The sequence below is a fragment of the Zeus faber genome, assembly GCF_960531495.2.
Source record: "Zeus faber genome assembly, chromosome: 7".
NCBI lineage: Eukaryota > Metazoa > Chordata > Actinopteri > Zeiformes > Zeidae > Zeus > Zeus faber.
The window spans coordinates 10854680-10876828 of record NC_137203.1 but is presented as its reverse complement, the minus strand read 5'-3'; the positions used below and the strand labels follow the sequence as shown (position 1 = coordinate 10876828).

At 47.9% G+C, this 22149-nt stretch overlaps 1 protein-coding gene across 2 annotated transcripts in view; it reads left to right on the top strand.

The window, feature by feature from the left end:
* Positions 1-22149, top strand: part of sema6a (sema domain, transmembrane domain (TM), and cytoplasmic domain, (semaphorin) 6A) — a 109808-nt gene that overhangs the window by 55692 nt on the left and 31967 nt on the right. For both annotated transcript variants that reach the window (XM_080004474.1, XM_080004473.1), the window contains exons 4-11: positions 3437-3497; positions 5248-5310; positions 6022-6123; positions 12612-12702; positions 15035-15154; positions 15994-16082; positions 18553-18770; positions 20544-20675. In XM_080004474.1, coding sequence (XP_079860600.1) covers positions 3437-3497; positions 5248-5310; positions 6022-6123; positions 12612-12702; positions 15035-15154; positions 15994-16082; positions 18553-18770; positions 20544-20675 — 876 coding nt within the window. The remainder of the gene's footprint in view (positions 1-3436; positions 3498-5247; positions 5311-6021; positions 6124-12611; positions 12703-15034; positions 15155-15993; positions 16083-18552; positions 18771-20543; positions 20676-22149) is intronic.

The window sequence follows — 22149 nt, the reverse complement described above, 5'->3', positions numbered from 1 at the left end:
CTCTCTCTCTCTCTCTCTCTCTCTATCTCCCTCTATTAATTCTCATCACATCCTACAGTGTGCCCCTATTTATGTCCGAAAGGGATATTTACATACCATCCGTGCTACTCACATATTTTTCACGCCAAATTTTCGGGAAATGCGAACCCCATTCCGAGTGATTCACAGTGAGGCTCAGTGGTCCGCGTGCCCGCGCTGCTTTAGAAAGCATTCCTGCACCTCACATCCCCCCGGACCCGTACAGTATCCGTTATCCGCACAACGAGACCATACAGATTTTTAATGTATTGATAAAATGTCACGCTTTAGTCATCGTCATATGGAATATAAGTTCATGCATGTGTGGCAGGTATGTGAGGGTATCCACTGGGATGTCAAAAAGTCACGGTTGACTGTAAAACCATTGCCTCCGAAGCCGGTGGAGATCAAGTATCTGGGCAGAGGCAGTTCTGCAGGACGGCAGAGAGGTTCCATTATGCTTTTTGACAGATTCTGATTCATAGATAGTGGACAGTCGACACTAATGAAGACAGACAGAGTGACAGCTGGATATGAATGTGTCGTATAATGAGTACATTATTCAGCCTGGACGTCAGAGCCAATAAACCAGTTCCCCTTTACTAGGCCTTGCCATGACTCAAGATCTGCAAACAAAATCTGCCTCTATGCAGAACGAGCCGTAATGTAGAAGAGTCATAATGAAAGCCTCCATCTCTCTCTCTCTCTCTCTCTCTCTCTCCACTGTGGTTTGAGTCACGTTCAATTTCGAGGCCAAGAGGAAGTGAGTGTGGCCCCGTTGCGACGAGGACCCAGGTGCACGGCGTAGGAGAGGAAAGGTTCTGTGTGTATTGGCATGCATGTGTTCGGATGGGTCAGCTCAGAGTTGTGTGTGTGTGTGTGTGTGTGTGTGTGTGTGTGTGTGTGTGTGTGTGTGTGTGTGTGTGTGTGTGTGTGTGTGTGTGTGTGTGTGTGTGTACGTGTGCGTGTGTGCGTGCGCGCGTGCGCGTGTGTGTTGACACAGACATAGCCCTCCTATTGCGCTCCCCTCCCGGCCCCCACTCAGGATGTTTTTAGGGAGGCATCATGGTTTGGCCGCCTCTTATCTCCGCTGGAGCTCTGAGCAGAGTCCTGGAACCACGAGATGCGCAGACTTTGAAAACACTGTCAACAGTCGGCCGAGGGTGAGAGTGAGACAGGGAGGCTCCTTTGTAAACCAAGTTCATTTTTAGGAACATGTTTTTCGATAAACATTTACATAATAATCCTTTCAAATAGTTTGAAAAATCAACTCAATTTCAACACTCAATTTAATACAAATTAGGCCACAGACCCCATTGGATAAGATTTATTAATCTATAGATATATGTATAGATATATATATTATACATTGTAGATGTCTTGTTACATATAATTTAGTGCAAAATTCCATACATATACTATGTACTTGGGGAGATAACATTGAAACTGATCAAATCTGGCCGAAACATTATTATCGTACATTGCTCTCTAATGGTGCTAACGCCTTGTAAATCAAACAACGTTGAAGTTGAACTATTATTAATTTTGCTGGGGGACCCCGCTGGAACCCCTCGAAGGACATCTCGGCGGTCCGAGGACCCCGTGTTGGCAACCACTGGTCCGTACGCTTTGGCCGTATTACTATTGCAATACATTATAGCAGCTGTTTCACGGGGAATCAAACCGGCTGTAACCGTCCGTCTTTGTATTTTGGCGTGCCCGGGAAACGAGGTAGACGATGGGAAACAGAGGAACAGGAAACAGCTCATGGGGTAAGCCCGTAAATCCATATCAGCTCGTCGGAACAGCGCCGGTGAAGCGCTTCCAGGGAACAGTCCGCGTGAGGGTTTTTTCGGTCCGACCTCTCCGGCCCAGCGGCACACTGCACCGCCACAGCCGGCGGGGAGGCGTCTCCGTCGTCTGATAGAGCCCTCCCCCCTCCTTTTTCCTCCACCCGACCCTTCAGAGCGACAGGAGGGGAGGAGAAGGGTGGGAGGAGCGGGAAGGAGCAGCAGAAGAAAAAGTCTTATCGAAGCAAAAAAAAGGGGAAATAAGTCGTAACTTCTCTACCAACTTTGGCAGCGTTCACACTCTCCGCCCGGCTCTCCGCCCTCCCCCCCCCCGCTGAGAATGTGCTCCTGTTTCCTTATTCAAACTGCTCTCAAAGATTAATTATTCAATTTAGGCGTCATGGCTGATAGTGTATATTAGACTGGGTTTTTATCCTTGAGGAGATGGCGGGGCGGGGGGCAGGGGGGGGGGGGTCTCCCGCAGGAAAGAGATATAAGTGGATTCATTTCAAGACGCCTGCTTCTCCAAGACTTTATTAGATTCAGTTAATGAGAGCGAGGCAGGCCGGCTACCCCTGCACAGGTTGGGCTCCGGAACGTAATTAAGCTGTGTTCCTGACAATGCCACTGTTGCACACTTTGATTAAAAACACACTCGCCGGCTAATCTCTGACAAATTAAGGCAGTTAGATCATTTGGCACGGTCACCTTTGTTGCTCTTTCTCTCTCTCTCTCTCTCTCTCTCTCTCTCTCTCTCTCTCTCTCTCGCTCTCTCTCTCTCTCTCGCTCGCTCGCCCTCTCTCTCTCGTTTCCTTTTAACGAGGCAACACCTCTCCCTCAGCCCCCCCCCCCCCCTTTTTTTTCCATTTTCTCTGACGCTTCATCTCCGCCTCGGAGACCCCTGCCGTCATCCCACCCTCGGTTCTCTCCGCGGTAGGAAGGTGTAGCAACACGCCCGGCCACTCCACGCCCCCCCTCCCTGGTCCCGTCGGAGGTGGCAGTTAACCCTTCGCCGTTTTTATGTCTTCCATGTGGGTCCTGTGGAAAGCACAGGGGAAGTCGTGTGTGTTTCCAGGCGGCACAACATAAGTCTTCTTGTCTGGGCTTTTAATGAGTGTTAGTATAGATTTCCTGTGACTCGAACACGAGGCTTAATTGACCTGAACAGCTCAGAGTGACTTGGCACCTCCCGCCCCAACCGTCCCCTCCTCCACCCACCCCCCACTCCACCCCTCAAAGACCTTTTCTCCGGGACAAAGAGGCTTTTGTCCCCGGGCCTACGCCACGGCACTCTAAACCTTTGTTGACTGTTTCTGTCTGACAGAGCAAATAGCTGGGGCTCGCTTTTGTTTATTGTTATTTTCCCCGAGTTTTGGACAAAGTTTGCACAAGGACCCATTTTCTCTGCGTCGGTTTCTGCCTGCGGCGGTGAAAACACCGGAAAGGGCAAAGTGAAAGAACCTGGGTTATTGTTTGACGAATTTGTGTCTGTCTGACCGACTGTCTGATTTCTTATCTCTTTATTGCTCTCTCTCTCTCTCTCTCTCTCTCTCTATCGCTCTCTCTCTCCCTCTCTCTCTATCTCTCTCTCTCTCTCTCCCCGTCCCTCTCTGTCTCTGTCTCTGCAGAGATCACATATACACAGTGGATACAGACACTGCCAACAGCGAGGAGATCTTTTTCAGTAAGGTGAGTGAGCCATCTGCCTCTTTGAGGACGCATTGTTCTTTGTGTACGTTTGTATACAAGCACATGCACTGGAACACACACACGTACACACACACACACACACACACTCCCAAACACACAATGAGTAAGCTATATCCAGATTTCTAGTTGTCACACACAGAGAATACACACACACACACACGCACAGATTTATCGTGGTTACCTTGTTAATGATGTCATGTGTCAATCATGTTGCGTAAGTGTGTGTGTGTGTGTGTGTGTGTGTGTGTGTGTGTGTCACACTCGCTGCCTGGCATGATCCTGTCCCTTCATGCCGATCCAGCCTCCCTAAGAACATGATCCAATCAATCAGCGAGCAAACCTCCTGCGTCATCCAGGCTCATCACTAGGGCGACGGAGGGAGTGACAGGGTCAGGAAGGAAGTGAGGGAGAAGGTATGGAGAGAGAGAGAGAGGGAGGGGAGAGAGAGAGAACAAGAGTGCAGGAGGAAAGGAGGGCAGCAGAATGGGTCAACATGTGTACTTTGGGCTGAACAAATGATTTACATTTTGCAGTATTTTTCAGTTTAAGTTGACTAATTCATTGTATACACTATATGATTTGCCAACTCAAAACATTTATACAGTTTGTAGGGTTTTGTTAAAAAAAAATATATATATTCTGAAGGAAAATAGTTCCATATTCAGACCACATAAACCCAAACCACCCCTGTGTCACGATACAGACATTCTCAATCAGTGCTTAAGGAGAAATAAAAGAAAGCTCTTTGAACTGATTGGAAAAATCTGGAAGTGAGCTGATTAATATGAAAGATGTCTTCGTCCAAACGCCTCATTGTGTTTCCCACAATCCTCTCCGCTCGGTCCCGTCCGCTCCAACTGAAAACCGAGTCCACACAAACCCAATTCAAATACGACCCTTCTGGCGTGTGCAGCAACCTGCCAGCCCTCCGCCCCACACACACTTCAATGTGCGGGTGGCTCCTAATGAGAGCGGCCTGCAGATGAAAGGCCGAGGGGAAGCCCCGGCATTGATTGATGACTGAAGGTCTTTAATCAGCATCCGCACTCCAAACACCCTGTCCAACAGCACACCCTGCACACTGACACACACATGCAGCGCTCAGAACCGGCCCCGGGGCCAAGCCAGCCAGGCAAGGGAGTGCGTGTGTGTGTGTGTGTGTGTGTGTTAATGTGTGTGTAATTGATGAGCTCAAGAGAACCTGCTTTTTATGTTTTTTAGGGAATTTATTTTTTATATTAATATTTTATATCATTTTTGCATATATGTATTTCTCAGTGTTATCTGGTTGTGTGTGTGTGTGTGTGAGTGTGTGTGTGTGTGTGTGTGTGTGCGTGCGTGTGTGCGCGCGTGCGCGCGTGCGTGTGTGCACATAAACTAGCAGCCTGTCGATCCCTAGAAACGAGCTTTTTGGGCCGTCCTGGCAACAGACAGCACTCTGATCCAGGGTCAGCATTGTATTTCTTCCCCTCTGGCAGAGCTTGAGGGATTTAATGTGGTAAACTGATCCCGGACCAGCACACAGAGGGAAGTTCACCCCGGAGCAGCCGCACCAAGTGGGAAATCGATGGCCAAGGAACTAAGATGATGGCTATCGATTAGATGTATGGATCGGGTATTGACCCCTGTACCTCTCTCTCTCTCTCTCTCTCTCTTCTCCTTTCCAATCTGATTTCTTCTGTTTCTCCGTCCGTCCAATTTCCTCGCGGTCCATTTCTATCTCCGCCAGAAAATGACTTGGAAGTCCAGGCAGGCCGACGTGGACACGTGCAGAATGAAGGGCAAACACAAGGTAAAGGAAAGATCATGATTTGAATTGGTGTGGCGAATTCAACACATTCACACACACGCGTGCGCGCACACGCACGCATGCACGCACACACACATAGACACACACACACACGCACACACACACACGCGCTCCAGCCCCAGTGTACATGTCTCTTGGCTTAGGGGACTAATGTGCTGACACCCTAACCTTTATGGTTGTTCCATTATTCATCGTACATACATCACATCACGCACGCACGCACCGCTCATAACATGCACGCACAGGCCAACGCATGCAATGGCAACAACATGCGCCCTGCGGTGTATGAAGTAATGCACTGCTTCGTTTTTTTTTTGGTAGTTTTTTTTTCTTTAATCCAGAACATCTGTTTTCGTCTTCATACAGAAAATCGGAGTTGTCGGTAATTCCGCGCCCCGTGTTTACACCCAACAGCGCTGGTTCCAATGAGGAACCGTGCACGTGGAATTGCGCTTCCAATTCGCCGCGATGAAACGCCGTTCTGCTTAGAGAGAAACATCACGATCAATATAAATGTACAGTTCACGCTCGTCACCGTGAAAAGTCTTCCATTTCATGGTTTCAAAACCCCCAAAAAAACATTTCATAATAAATAAAGAAAACAGACAATTTCTGCTTTGATTTTTTCCTCGACCACAAGTTGATTTCTCGGAGACAGGCGCTACAGCAAACCTTGTGTTTTATCCCCTGAAGGATGAGTGTCATAACTTCATCAAAGTGCTTCTGCAGCAGAACAACGACACGCTGTTCGTCTGCGGAACAAACGCTTTTAACCCCTCCTGCCGGACCTACAAGGTGAGCAACACACACACACGCACGCACACACACACACACGCACGTACGCACACACACGCGTGCACACACACACACACTGTTTTGTTTCCTCTGAACCTCTCTCTCTCTCTCTCTCTCCTTGACTGACACTCATGCAGGGCAGTGTATTTTTACCACCCCTGCCGTGTGGGGTGGGGAGGCGGGGGGTGGGGGGTAGGGGTTGGTGCTTGGGAGGGCGGGGGGGGGGGGGGGGGGGGGGGTTGGGGTTGGGTGTGGAGCAGCGATGAATGACTTTGACAACTTTGCAGCTCCTCCTCCAATATCTCCATCTCCAGGTGTACGCTGACACGCTTGACTTAGAAGCCAGGAAACCTAACTGCCTGCTTTGACGTGCGCGGGACACACACACACACACACACGCACACACTCACACACACACACACACACACACACACGCACATACCTTGCACACAGTGAAATGCAAGCAACGGAGCAATCTTGAAATCTGATTCAGCGCTCCTTTTTAAGCTAAGTAAGTGGAAACCTGCCTCACTTTACCCACTCTGGCGTGTCTGGAATATCTTCAGGATTCCTACAGAGAAAATAATAGCACCACCTCACAGAGACGTGTTTCAGCGACCTTGGCTTAAAAGGGACAAACAGAAGGACAGACAGACAGATCGGCATATACGTGCACGCGGCACGCAGAAATCAGAGAAACAGCAAGAATAAAATACTGTGGGGTTGACAAGATTGGCAGTAAGACAGAAAGATAAAAAGGTATGGACACAGACAGACAAACAGACAGACAGAAAGTCCTGTATGCAGCATTGCTGGCAATGAATGCATTGGCAGGGATACCAAAAAACAAAACACACAAGGACAGAATGACGGAGAGGTGAAAGAGAGAGTGTGTGCGGCGCGAGTGTCCCGCAAACGCAATAAACAGGCAGAAACAAAAAACGGGCACTGAAACGGCCTGGCAGCCTGCAACCAGGACAGACAGGAAACAAAGGGCGGACAGACAGACAGATACAGGAGAGATAGAAGAGGGGCAGAGGCGTGCTCGGGCAAGGGTCCCCGTCCTCCACGTGTTGTTGTAGAGGGCCGGGACGCAGAGTGATGGACACGGGGCACTGAGACGTTATCTGGGTGATCCGGAGGAATTCCCTCCCGCTCCGGATCACTTGGTCTGTTTCACAGAAGAACACCACGCCCTCGCTCCCCCCCCCCCCTCCCCCCGCTCGGCACTCTGCGGGCGGCTGTCAAATCCAAACGCAGAAAAAGTGGAATTTATGTCTCTGCATTAATCAAGCTTGGCTTGCTTTTACAGCTACTCCTGCCGTACGTTCCAGTCCAGTGTTTTTTACTAGTTGCAGCGTAAATGTTGCTACATCTGCATGGTGGTGTAAATGTAAGGGAAGCAGCAGGTGTGGTCGGGGCCGGGCCATGTAGAATATATTAGTAGCCATCTTGTAAGAAGTTTTAGGTGATCATCGTCTTCTCGTCATTATTCATTTGGACTACCAAATTGCGTGTGACCAAAATGGAAAAGAACATTCACTATGCATATGCATGAAACAAAACCTATGGTCACATGCTGCACACAAACATGCAGCACATGCGTAACCTTAACCACATACACACACATGCCCGCACACACACACACACATGCTTTTCTGTTGGCAAGCTGGTAGACTCTCTGGGCAGATACCAAGCCTTTGATGGCCCGCTGGGCCCATCCACACGGCCTGGTGGGCATTGGTGTGTGTGTGTGTGTGTGTGCGTGTGTGTGTGTGTGTGTGTGTGTGTGTGTGTGTGTGTGTGTGTGTGTGTGTGTGTGTGTGTGTGTGTGTGAAGGTCCACCTTGGCCACAGTTTGTGTCTCCATCTCCACAGTGTGACAGCACTGAAAGAGCCTCTGTTTTGGGTCCAGCCTCATCCCACATTAATCAACAACCCTGCAAGGGAGGGAGGGAGGGAAGGTGGCAAGGCGGGAAGGGGGGAGGAAGGATGGGCAGGGGAGGAGGGGGAGAAGGAGGGAAGGAGCGAGAAGGGGGAGGGACTCAAAAAAACGGTGCCTGTCCAGTCCTCTCGACCCTGTTTTGTCTTTACATCATTTATCATTTATTATTGACGGATTACGATCATTCCTCGGCAAATTCCTTTTTTTATCGTTATTTCTCTCAAAATATTGGTCTCAAATTATTCTTGAACCACAGCAAGCAATTCTCAAATTCTTGCACTCATTCAACCCTTTTGCTTATACAATGAAACCCCTTGCTAATCAATTTGATGCATCTATAGATCCGATACAGACACAGAACTGTGTGTGTGTGTGTGTGTGTGTGTGTGTGTGTGTGTGTGTGTGTGTGTGTGTGTGTGTGTGTGTGTGTGTGTGTGTGTGTGTGTGTGTGTGTGTGTGTGTGTGTGTGTGTGCACTCCATATATCTCTCCTTTCGCCCTCCACCTTCCCCTGCAATTCATTGCCCCCTCCCAGCCCTCCTCCTTTTCCCTCAATCGCTCTCTCGGTGCGTTGTAATAAAAAACGCCCAATCCAGCCCGGCTAATATACGATCTGTGTCAGTTACATCACCTGTTGCCAGGGGAGGAGGCAAACCAGTGGGGAGACGGCGGATGGGCAGAGGAGCAGGGCGCCCCAGGTGATCCAGCTCAGGCCTGGAGAGCTGGACCGGAAACGAATGTTTTTCAAATCACGGGGAAAATGTGTTTAATGCATCGACAGGGGAATTCTAGGTGTCTCCAAGGAAGGTGCGAGCGAACACACACATTTACGTGCACACGCATACAAATTGCTTCCTCGCGCCCGACGTCTGAAGTGGCTATTTCATCCAGTTATTGCTTTGCGAAATAAAGGATGTCCACCTGCGTCAGAGTCTCAATTGCAATTACTCCGTCTGTAATCACTTATACAACAATAAGTGTTGGCCATAATAAAAACGAAATTGCCTCATTATTTCGGTTTAATAGACCAGCCAAATCAGTTGTGAGCTTTCGGACGGATGTGGTCAGCCCCGGGGTTAAAAATACACTTCACCCTCCTGGTGTAAAAGATGGTCAGTCACATGCAGGATTTGGCCTCAAAGGGTGCAGAAACAGGTTGCGGAGAAATGGGCCATGACTATTACTCTCCCTGGGAGATGTGTCCCCGTTTGGTGTGCACCACCCTTCTGGCCCTGGTGTGCCCTAGTGCACTTGTGCACGTGTGTACTTTTGCACTTGTGTACTTGTGTACAGACACATAATACTGAAACGCATTTTACATGCCAAACTTGGGTGCTTGTGCTGCATAAAGCTGCGTCTAAATTGTATGTGAGTAAGGGAAAGATTAAAACATGAAAACATTTGTTTCAGCTCAAGGATAAGGATCGTATACAACAATGAATTAATTGGGATGCTGGGTCATCCTACCCTGGGAGTTGTCCCTCCTAAAATCCCCCCAAAAAATCCCACAGTTGTGATAAAAATAGTCAATAAAATAAGAGTAAAAACAACACAAACAGGCAGGCGGCCCTCAGCCCGTGTACCGCGTGTGATGCCGAGCCAATTATAACACTCCTGATGGGCATGTTTTGGGATGGCTTTATTTTCTATTTGTCCAATTAATTAGCATATAGCCTATGGAAAGCAGGGATGTTCTGTTGTGGTAATTAATTTATCAAGACACGCTACAAGCCAAGTCAAGGTTGCTGCGAAATGTCTCTGCGAGAAAAGATCCCCGCAAACAGTGTGGAGGTGTGAAAAGTGGATTTTTCACCCTTTTTGTCGTTTGAATTTTAGTTCAGTCTCCCTTGTTGATTTTGTTTCTCCTTGGCCGTTGGCGGTGACAATGTCACGGGGTGTACCTTGGATAAACGGTGGATGAACAAAACAAGATTTGTCATTCAAGCAGCACTTTCCTTTGTATATATTTCACAATGTTATCGTTTAGACTGCTGGTTTGGTGGATGAGTTTGGACCAGTTTTGCCAGTTTTACCAAAACTTGTGTGTGTGTGTCTGTGTGTGTGTGTGTGTATGTGCGCACGTGTACAGTAGGTTTGTGTGTGGCTGTCTGTTGTTCCTCTCCGCTCTTGTCAGTGTGAGAGCAGATTGGACCCGTGTGTCCGTGGGAGCCTCTTCCTCCCATTCAGGCGGCAGGAATAGATCACTGACAGCTCGCCAAGCCCACCAGACAGAGGTCATTGCCACGGTGAAATGAACCAGGGGAGCGGAGGGCGTGGAGCGGCGGGGCGGGGGTCTGGTCTGGGATGGTGGGGGGGGTCTGTTTCTGGGGGTGGAGGTGGTGTTTTTGTGGAGAGAGACAAAGAGAGGGAGAGAGCGGGTGAGACAGAGAGAGAGTGAGAGAGAGAAATTAATAGTTATATACAGTACATATACTGTACATATAAAAACCGTACAGATAGATTGTACGTTCATATTTTTTTAATATATATATATATATATGCAAACATTTTTGAGCGTGAATTGTTTATAGAGGTTTGTTGTTAATTGTTATGGTTTATTCAATATTTATTCACTTTTTAAGTTTTTGTTACTTTTTAGGTTTATTGTATATTGCAATTTTCTTTATTTTTTGCCTATTGATTTGATGTGAGCTGCTGTAACACCACATCCATTGTTATTATTCGTGGAGAGTATTATGTTATTATTTTGAACAAACAATGGCCCTATGACCATCGTCATGACAACAAAGCATAAGCAAAGGACCAGCTGATGGTGTATCCACCTCAGCCGCAGCGACCCGCAGGCCTTCGTCTGGTGTATTGAGTGTCATCACATTATTGGATGTGGTGTTGGACAACTCACCTTGACCTTCAGATGGCCACGTCTTCAACCAGCGGAAATCTCCGGTTACGGTTTACTAAATTATAATAATAATAATAATAGTAAGAATAATAGTAATGAAAACACCACATCTTCAAATCAAAACGGCCCCAGCTGCGGTTGGGTATAATAATTCTGCTCGCATTTCTGTGAAAACACAGTTCCGAAATGCAGAAACAGGAGTTTGAGGGACGCACCGCTGCTGGTGGTTCGCCGTCTGTTATAAAAGGTCAGTTGTTATTTCTGTTGCCAAATCAGCCTCAACAGTCTCTCTGGTAGGCCTTTCCAGCGCCGCGCGCCGGAGTGTGCGCGACCTTTTTAGTGGGCAGATGATAACCGTTCCCCTCTGGGACAAGAATAGAAAAACAAAATGACCTGTTTTAGAGAGCAGAAAGGGCGGCGTAAGCAATCTGGAGTCCTGGCGAGCTGCACTCTTTGTTGAGCGAGGAAGAGAATGAGGAGGAGAATGAGAAAGGAGAAAGAGAAAGAGAGACGAAGGGGAGAAAAATATGACTGTGTGCCGAGAACGTCGTCTGCGTTATGTGCCGAGAAGTGTGCCCTGACCTCCGTTCTGGCCGAATAGCAGCATAGTCTATTCTATGTGTGTGTGTGTGTGTGTGTGCATGCGTGCGTGCGTGTGTGTGGACCGTACAGTGTATGTGTTCCTGGTTTCCAGCCAACTGCAGCGGATGCCCTCAGGCCCTAGTGTGGAAGACATAGCTGCCCGCGGTGGGATGATCGCGCCCTCCGACCCCGGTCTGGTTCTCTGCCACGGCCGACAATCGTTGCGAAGCCCAGCTGGCGAAGAACAGTCAAAACGGATTCGGAAAAAATTTCAAATACGGCGGCCCCGGCAAAGCCGGTATTTTTAACGGGGCTCAACGAAAAGGGACCGAGCGGCATCGCAGAGTTGGCGGTATGAGGTTCCGGGTTATTTCCTAGAAGGACATTTACTCAGTTTGGCTGATAAAATACTCTCCCTGAAATACCTTCCCGGGGAACAAGCTTTCGCTTCAGGGCGTACGGTTTCGTGGAGGAAATAATTCCTACACAGCACCTTGACTCGGCTGTTCATAACCGTGGAACATTTTGGACGCGAGGCTTCAACCAGGAAGAGTGGCGAGCCATCGGCAAACTATTCTGGAACCGTTCGTCCGTGCGCCGTACTTTCCCTTTGTAGACTTTTTCATGGACCATTTGTCGCCGTGTTCATTATTTTTCAAGGTACGATGTAAGATAAAGGGCTGTTGAGAGGTTGTCATGGAGACGCTAATAACACTTTCAGCCGTCAAAAGGGGGGAAGAAAAAAAACGAGACCTGTGTGCGCAGTTGGTCGGGGGGGCATTTTGTTCCGCTGGCATCAAAACCTGTTGCCGTGGAAAATGTCTATTTTCTCCTCCCTCATTCAGTGACATTTTCCCATCGACTCCCAGCCAGGGCGGGCGTTTGCTGCTATCGGCTGGACGCCGGAGTGGAATCCACAGGATGTTTGTGATGGGTCTGGATCCCCCGCGTCGCCGGCGACATCGCCGCGTCGGCCAAAGCTGATATTTTTGATATTAGGGTGTTGCTTCCCCGCCGTGCAATCTCCTTCCCTTTTGTCGGGACTTGACACCCTGCAACCCCCTGTATATATTAACCCGTGTTCTCCTGTCTGACCCTAGATGGACACGCTGGAGGCTCAGAGCGAGGAGATCAGCGGGATGGCGCGGTGCCCGTACGACGCCAAGCACGCCAACGTCGCCCTCTTCGCCGGTAAGAGACCCATGCGTCGGGGGGGCGCGATGCGCATCAGTGGCGTGCGCATCCGCAGCGAACACATACGAATCCATCGAGATGATAGTATGATCCATAAAGATGTAGCTGTTTGGTTTTTTTTTTGTTGTTTTTTTTAAACATGAAGTGATTCGACCAAGGTTTAAATGAGACCAAAACGGGAGCGAAGCGTTTGCTCTTTTCGCCCGAAAGCCCGAACGCGGAGCCCCGCGTATGATTCGTCAAACTGATCCACTTTACTTATTAGTGGAACCGTCGGACTCTTAAGCTCCGCGAGGCAGGAAACATTAATCCAGATTTTCTTTTATTGGCAGCTATTAGGTGTCGAAATACATTCGAACTAGATTAGAAAGTTGCGTCTATTGGAGCGCGGGAGGGGTGGGGGGATGGGTTGGGGAGGATTAGTTGCGGTTGGATTTAACATCTTCATCATACTCTGTAGTTTATTCTAATGGCAGTGCTCTGACAACGCGTCACGACTCACAGCCAGTCTCCCCGTTGGGTGCACTACGACGGGCAGGCCGGGTTTTTTTTTTTTTTTTTTGCTTGGCGTTTAAGATTTCGCTGCCTCTCAGATCCCTCTTTTTTGGAAAATCCGTCAGGAGCACTTGCTTTGTGTGAAAATAATTTATCACCTTTTTATCGTATTTTTACACGCCTCGGTCTCACTGTTTTACTCATGGACGTCGTTTCCCACCGCACACCGTCCCTCTCTCCCTCTCTCTCTCTCTCTCTCTCTCTCTCTCTCTCTAAAAATGAACAACGTGACAAAAAACAAAAAACAAACCCCAACATAAACGGATGGAACCGGAGTGAGTCAGCCCTCCATCGGCAGGGAGCCCTTTTCTTCCGACGCGACTCATCGGAGGACGTCCAGTGGCCGTCGAGCGATTTATGGGAGGCTTTATTCTGCGCCTGCCTATGCGCCCGGGGGGCCATGGAGCGGGGTTTTTAAGACGTCGGTCGGCCGGTTAACGCGCGGCCGATCTGCACGGAGCTGGAAGCTCTGAGTAATGGAGAGGGTTCCTCGGGCTGCGATCCTTTCAATTATGTAGTTTGAGTTTCCACTGCGGTTGTGGCGAAGGCAGGCTGAGGTCACGCTGGCGGTGGACGCCGTTCTGCGCGTGTATGCGTGCGCGAGTGTGTGTGTGTGTGTGTGCGCGTGTGTGTAGAATGTGCATATTTGCTGTGATGGAAAGTAACTAAGTAACTAAATATTTTGTTACTGTATTTACAGTAGGTACATTTCGTTTCCAACAACTCTGAATTTTACTGTGCTACATTTCAAAGCAAAAATCAATACCCTCAGGAATCATATTCACACACACACACACACACACATATATTTATATATAGATATATAGATAGATATATATATATATATATATTTAGGGACTGGATCTATTCTGCTGATTTGGGATTGCTCATGGAAAATTCATTAGGTCCTCATCGTAGTAAATTTCAGTTACACCGCCTACACTATTTTATTTGTAAGTTGTAATCTGCATGAGCATCATCTGCAGGTAAAAGGTACTGGAGGCACTTTGTTTGCACTCTGTTGTATCAGGATGCTGAACATCATGAGTACTTTAACTTTTAATATTTTAGGAAGATCTAAGAGCATGTACTTCTATACTTTGCTCAAGTAGATGTAACTGTGAGACTTTCACCTTTACTAGACTCATTTTGTGCTCATTTTAAGTACTTCCATCCACCACTGTATATTTGTACACATGGCAATGTACAGTACTTAGAGCTTGTGTGTGTGTGTGTGTGTGTGTGTGTGTGTGTGTGTGTGTGTGTGTGTGTGTGTGGGAGTGTGTTTGTGTGTGTGTGTGAATTCAGGCTCTTGTCGGGTCATTTGTTGGTTGCTTACGTTTCAACTTTTCTCTTGTAGCACTGAGCGATCACAGACTGCGCTACATGCATGTGTGTGTGTGTGTGTGTGTGTACGCGCGCGTGCGCGTGTGCAGCGTGTGTTTGTTGTCTGTCAGAGCCCGCTCTGCTTGGCCTGCCTGCCTCGTCTGTCTTCCAGGTCCGGACCCTCCAAACATGTTTGTGTTTCCACCCACTGAGGAACAGGAATCCTGAGTGGATTTGTGTGTTCCCTTTCTTGAGCCCTGCGCTTGAATTAACTTCCCCCTTGCTCCTTTACTCTCTCTCTCTCTGTCTCCCTGTCTCTCCCTTTCTTTCTTCTTTCTTCACCTTCCAACTTTCCCTCTCTCTCAACCTCTATCACCTCTGCTTCTCTCTCTCTCTCTCTCTCTCCCTCTCTCTCTCTCTCTCTCTTTCTCTCTCTCTCTCTCTCCAGATGGCAAGCTGTACTCGGCCACAGTCACAGACTTCCTAGCCATCGATGCGGTCATCTATCGTAGCCTAGGAGACAGCCCGACTCTGCGCACCGTCAAACATGACTCCAAGTGGCTGAAAGGTGAGCGAAGGACTAACAAACAAGTCCTGGTGTTTTTGAAAGACGCGGCCGAGTGACGAGTTGGAAAACAAACTTCGGGCACACATTCCTGAGCTTGTGTGTTTGTGTATATTTGATTTATGATCTGTTTGGGCCATTTGCGGATAGGTGCGTGCGTGTGTGTGTGTGTGTGTGTGTGTGTGTGTGTGTGTGTGTGCATATGGGTGTGTGTGTGCATATGGGTGTGTGTGTGTGTGTGTGTGTGTGTGTGTGTGTGTGCATTTGAGTAGCCTTGGGTTTTGCATGCACAGAATGAATGTGCGTGTGTGCGTGTGTGTGTCAGGTGTGTGTGTGTGTGTGTGTGTGTGTCAGGTGTGTGTGTGGGTGCGTGCGTGCGTGTGTGTGGGTGCATTTGAGTAGCTGTGGGTTTTGCATCCACGGAATGAATGTGTGTGTGTGTGTGTGTGTGTGTGTGTGTGTGTGTGTGTGTGTGTGTGAGCATGCACGTGTGCGCTTGAGTCGGGGTGCGTGTGCCCCGCATGCGAGCGCAGGAGCAGTTATGCTAATGCTCCGCGCTCCTATCGAAGCGGCAGCTTTGCCGACCCGTCACGCGGCGGCGACGCAGCCGGGAAATGGCTCTGGGGGGCGGGGAGCGTCTGGCCGCACGTCCTGTCAGAGCCCGAGGAAGAGATTCCCGCCTTTTTACCGCGCATGAAATTGACCCCGCCGCCGGCGTGACGGATGACTGCTGGAGGCGAGACTCCCAGGCGGCGGCGTTCCGTACAATATGACAGAGACTCAGCCTGTCTGTACCGTCGCTGTGGCGTCGCTTTGACTGTTTTCTCGTTTCTGCTTTCCAGAGCCCTACTTCGTGCAGGCGGTGGATTACAGAGACTTCATCTACTTCTTCTTTCGGGAAATTGCGATGGAGTACAACACAATGGGAAAGGTGAGGCGGAGGCGCTTCTCGTCCGCTATTGTTCGGAGGCCGATCTGATACCTACTCACAGTAGCCAGGCCAAGCGGGAAGTGCCCGAGGAAGCAAACAGGAAGTGGGTGTATCGAGTGACCGGACGGAGGCTTTCGGGAGCGTCCGAGTGGCCGATAAACACGGGACAGGACGTTGAGACGAAAATAGTTGAAAGGCTAAAAATGTGCGGATGCCTGGAAATCCATTTTGAAGTCTAAAAATACCCTGTGAGTCGCCCCCCTGCGACACCGTTGTGAGCTGGGGCCAAGTCGCGAGAAAAGCTCATGAGGGCAAATCCTTAAAAAAACGCAACTGAAGATCATTAACTGCCTCTTCCTTAATGTGAGAACTGTAACATTGAAATAAATGTCCTTTTGGGAGAAAATAGGTTCTCGTGTGGCGCAGTTCAAGGTGCAACGCCGCACTTCCCCAGTGGACCAAGAAGGCAATACGAAGGGGAGCGCGGAGCTGAAAACGCAACGCACTCTTCCCTCCTTCGGGTTTTTTTTATACACCAGAGGGACGGGGACAGAACGCTTCCATTAATCTCCTCATTTCAGTTTTAGACCGCGTCTGCTGGAGATTTAATTGGTTAGAAGCAAGTTGAAAATATGTTATGGAAATTAAGCTTCCAATTTAGTTTTGGGTTTTTTTCCCTCAAATTTTAATGCAAGAGTGAAACAGAAAGAAATCTGCGTGTGCGTGTGTGCGTGTGTGCGTGTGTGCGTGCGTGCGTGCGTGTGTGTGTGTATGTGCTAGGGATGCTGAACAGAACTCAGGTGACCAGGAACACAGAAATGATGGATTCGCAGTCGTATCTGACATGCGAGCGCTACGCAGGGCAGGAATACAGATTACGCCGGGTCTCTAGAAAAGAAGTATCGGGAAAAATCAGTACAATTATGCCTGTGACATGAGCCTGATGGTTCAGAGTAATGTATTGCTCGAGAAACACTACCCCCTCATTATAATTGATTAGCCAAGCCTCCCTTGGGTATTAATACAGTCATCGCCACTTTAACTAATAAACCCCTTTTTGTATTTGCTTTGCTTTTAAGCAGTTGACCCACTTCTACCCACTTTTGCTGTTATCTGAAACATGCAAATGGGGAAGAAGACTCGTGAAGATGTTTTTTTTTTTTTATATGAGCTCAAACCAATTACCGAGACGCTACCGTCGCCCAATATTTGCCGGAGTGATTTAAAGTGGTAATCTCGATGATTTCCGTTTTCGTTGTTTTTGGCGGCACTGTTGGCCCAAAGCGGTAATTCCAGATGCGTGGCGGCGTGCGGCGGCGGTGGGAAAGTCGTCTTTCGTCAGCGGGCCATCGGCTCAGTCACCTTTGCGTTCCCTCATTCGGCGATAGATAGTGGCTCGACGGACATTTGTTTAAATGAAAATCTTCGAGATTGGCACTTTGAAATGTGGGGAAGAGTGGGAATGAGGGTGTGTTGGAGTCAGATTAAAGGTTGAACTTTAATGTTCAAAACCGACATTATTCATCATGTAACCAGTCCATGTTCCAGTGTCTCTGGTCATATGTTTGTTTTTTTATTTAACTGTTTTCTATGTGTGTGTGCGTGCATGTGTGTGCGTGTATGTGTGTGGCCGTGTGTGTGGTCGTGTGTGGCCGTGTGTAGGGATTGGATTTAAGTGCAGGTTTGGTCACATCCACGGTGTTTACTCTAGTTTTCAATGGGGGTTCAGGGCTGGATTTATCGCTCTAACTACATCGTGACACCGCCTGATTACACCGCCGCCTACAAGGCCGCATCGCAGAGCAGTAATTACTGGAGCTGGACGTATTCATTTCATTATTTGTTTCCAGGTGCACGGCCTTTAACGGCGCATCCAACACACACAAGTCCTGCCGCACACTCGAGCCGTCGCCTTGGCCGGGAATATGCCAAAGGATGTTCACGTTCACAACGTTTGTGTTGTTTTTTTGGTGTTTAGAGAACCAAACACATCCCCAAAACACTGTTAAATGTCTGTTAAAACCTTGTTTCACTGTGAGGGTGATTTATTTTCTCAGACACAACAAAAATACAAAAATGTCTGAGAGTACTATGCCACGGTAACACCTTGCTGTCTTATGTAAAACACACTATTATACTACTAAATTTTAACACTGACACAGTGAGTGCTGAATTAGTAGGATTATTTCATTTTTAATACTGTGGATATATTTTATAGGGTTGAATCAAAAATATGAAATAAAGTAAAAATGAATTAAATGAACAAATATAAATAAAATAAAATATTTAAAATTTTAGTTTTATATTTAATTTTAAATGTTACAAAACACAAAACTCTGCTGTCAATGAGAAGACGAAGGTGACGGCAAATTGGAGTTAAAAAAAAAGTTGGGGGGGTATATCTAATCTCACAGCTAACTGAAGTCAGCGATCAATCCGACCGTTGACCGCTGGTCTGCCGGGGTTGCAGGTGGTGTTCCCGCGGGTGGCCAGGGTCTGCAAGAACGACCGCGGCGGCTCGCAGCGCGTCCTGGAGAAGCAGTGGACGTCCTTCCTCAAGTCCCGCCTCAACTGCTCCATCCCTGGGGACTCACACTTTTACTTCAACATCCTGCAGGCCGTCACCGACGTCATCCACATCAACGGGCGGGACGTCGTCATGGCGACCTTCTCCACACCCTACAACAGGTGCGTCGGTGAATCGCTGCGGATAAAAATGGAGGTCGGGCGACGGCGACTCTCGCCGTGGACTTTTGAAAAGAATAGGGGTTTCATCCTTTCTATGAGGGTTTTCAACCCCCATATGAAGGAAAAAACGTATTTTTCATTATTGTCGATGCCTGTTTTGAAATGGAGGTAAAAATATTTAATTCAAAAAGAAAATGATAAACCAAGCTTTTTTTTTTCCCCTTCTGTGAGTAATATCGGGCGACACTCATTTTTACCTGCAGAGTAGTTTTCTTTTCCGTTTGTCATGCATGAAAATTGTCTATTTTTTTTTTTTAGTTTTCCTGTATTATTCATATTTGAGCTGCTTTCACATTCATTGGTTGGGTTGAGTGGGTGTGGGCAGCGCGGGGCTGGTGGGGTTATCTAAATTGAAAATTACCATGAAGCTATGGAACCTGGCTGACGCATATTCCAATTTTCCATTTCATGGCTGCCTTTTAGCAGATAAGACAATTGCTTGTGACAATGCAATTGAGCAGAGTTAATGTGCATTAAAAGCCAACGAACCAGAGCCGCCGAATGTTCTTGTAAGCGGCGGTTTTGATCCTGGGTGTTAATCTTCCGTTTCCTACTCGGAGGAGGGGGGCGGAATGAGAGGGAACACATTGGGACTGTGATCTAGCGTTGGCGTTTTTTTCGCTCGTTCAACTGTCTGTCTGGGCATCTTACTGACTGGCTGGCCAACTGCTTCGCCAGCTTACTATCTGCTGCCGGTTGGTGTAAACAGACTTACAACCGACCGATTCTTCCCTCAAATCTGTGGCAGGTAATTACTGTCATTTTGTGGTGAGGCGGAGGGGTTAGTGCCTCTCTGACCTTATCCTGTATAATACCGGCCTTGTGTACACCATGCGCCTAAACCATGATGTAAGAGCCGGAGAAGTCTACAAAATAACCCCGCGGCTGTTTTTTTTTTTTATTGTTTTGTTTTTTAAGAAAGGAAAGAGTGATAACGAGCGAAGGAAAGGGGAGAAGGGAGATTCGCATTCCACACCATGATTGATAGGCAGTGAATGCGCGCAAGTCCTAATGTCTTGGAGCAGACGGGCGATAAATAGAAAAAATGACTCAGAAATATGCTATGCGCTTGTTCAAGACAAGCGGAGCTATCGCCGGTGGCACCGTTGCTATTTCGACAAGATGGGTGTTGTCCCCAATAAATGGACAGGCGGCGATGATGAGATCATCTGTTGTCCATATTCCTGGCTTCGCGCTGGACTCATCATGAACTTATCATGCCGGCGGGCTTCTGGGGAAACCCATTCTGGGACTGCTGTGGAATTGGATATTTCCTTTCCATGGTCTCCCCATGGAATTCTAGGCCAAAAAAATGGATCCCGGTGGTTTCTGCCAACGGGGTTTGGATGTAAATGCTGCAGCTGTTAGGTACAGGTGGAGAGACCGGCTGGCTGTTGATGGAGAAAGAATAACCTGGCTTTCCAATTTTAAACATTAAAACTATATTTTCAAAGTTAAACTATTATATGACATACATATACATATATACACATATATATATATATATACATACAAAAATGGACAAGCTTGTGAAATTTGGAGGTGCTTTAGACGTCACGGATGCTCACAAGCATCATTCCAGCTGGACGTTTCGGTGATTGTTTTTTCCGCCTCCCAGGGCGACTCCCGGCTTGGAACGGTGTGACTTGGAGTCTCTCGGCGGAGAGGAGTGTTTTCCTGAGTGTTTCCCTGAGTGTTTTCCTGTTCCCACAGCATTCCTGGGTCAGCGGTGTGCGCCTACGACATGGCGGAGGTGGCCAACACCTTCACAGGGCGTTTCAAAGAGCAGAAGTCCCCCGACTCCACCTGGACGCCCGTTCCAGAGGAGAAGGTTCCCAAGCCAAGGTAGGAAGAAGAAAAAAAACACAAAAATCCAACTTAATTAAGTAGCACACGCACACATACGCGTACACACACGCGCGCGCGCGCACACACACATGCACGCTCACACACACACACACACACACACACACATACAGACACACATGTACACACACAAACCCCAGGGTAGCCATAAGCTCTGTCATCCGCAGAATTATCTTGATTTCTCACTGTTAGTAAATGATGATGACTTCAATTCATCAAATTAATTGATGTTTTTTTTTTTTTTAATTCGCCCAAGCTCTTGGAATTAATTACTTCCACCACTGAAGGCTATGGTTGATTATAAAAAATAAAAAAGCATATAAACCTGCCAATCAAAAACTTTAGCTCGGACTGTTATTAATTAAGTTGGCACATTTAAAGCAGTCCAACGACATGGTAAACCACAGACACACATACACATACACAGGCCCACACACACACACACACACACACAAACACACAGACACACACACACACTTGAAAAACAAAGCACCAAGCACCGCTTGAAAAGCCCCTGTCCCCATTACCTCATCTCCCTCACAAACACGGCAGCATGAAAGGGGGTCTCAGTATCAGCAAATGAAGCATGAGATCATTTTACAGATGGCTGGCTAATTCTACAAATGCACCAACCTGATCAATCTCCCATCTACTTCTCTCTAATTAGCCCGCTAAAAGCTGCTCTCCCCTCCTCGAGGAAGAAAAAACACCGCTTCGCCACAAAGATCTAGGCCGCGATAATTGTTGATACCCAGCTTTAGCTTCTGTGTGTGTGTGCGCGCGCGCGCGTGTGTGTGTGTCCGTCTCCGTGGCTGAGGAGGCGTTTCCTCACTCGCGCACAACCTGCAATGTGCTTTGTGTTGATGCACAAAGCCCAGTTCGTGCGCGTGGGTGAAGCCACCTTCTCCCGATTACCACAGAATTGGGTTTTTTACGCTCAGCAATGTCGGATGTTAAGCGGACGTCGCCTGATCGGGTTGATTTCATTCCCGTTCGCTGCTTTGCGGCATTCGACCCCTTTTTCGTTCCTTGGGAAAAATAAAATCAGACGCGGTGACAGTGACGGCGGCACCTGGTTCTGCCCCGGCCGGCTTCGCCGCACGTTAAACGCCCCGAAATATCCTCTAGATCGCTCTAAGAGGAAAGTCTGTCTTCGCCGGATGCTCCATATGTCTGTGGCCACAGCCTGATATTACATCCCTGATTTTTTGTTTATTTTTACTATCTCCAAATTGTATTGTTTTATAATTTATTGTTAGCTGTGTAGTGTGCGTGTAGTTGGAAAATATTTTTATACTTTTTTTTTCATTATTTTAATACATCAAAGCTTGTTCTAAATAGCATTAAGACTTTATCAAGACATTCTTGCCTCTTTAGTCAAAAGGCTTACCAAGATTGTGTTTTTTTTCCCCCAAATACGTTGTGTAGAAAGTGGAAGGGGTTCATGATAATG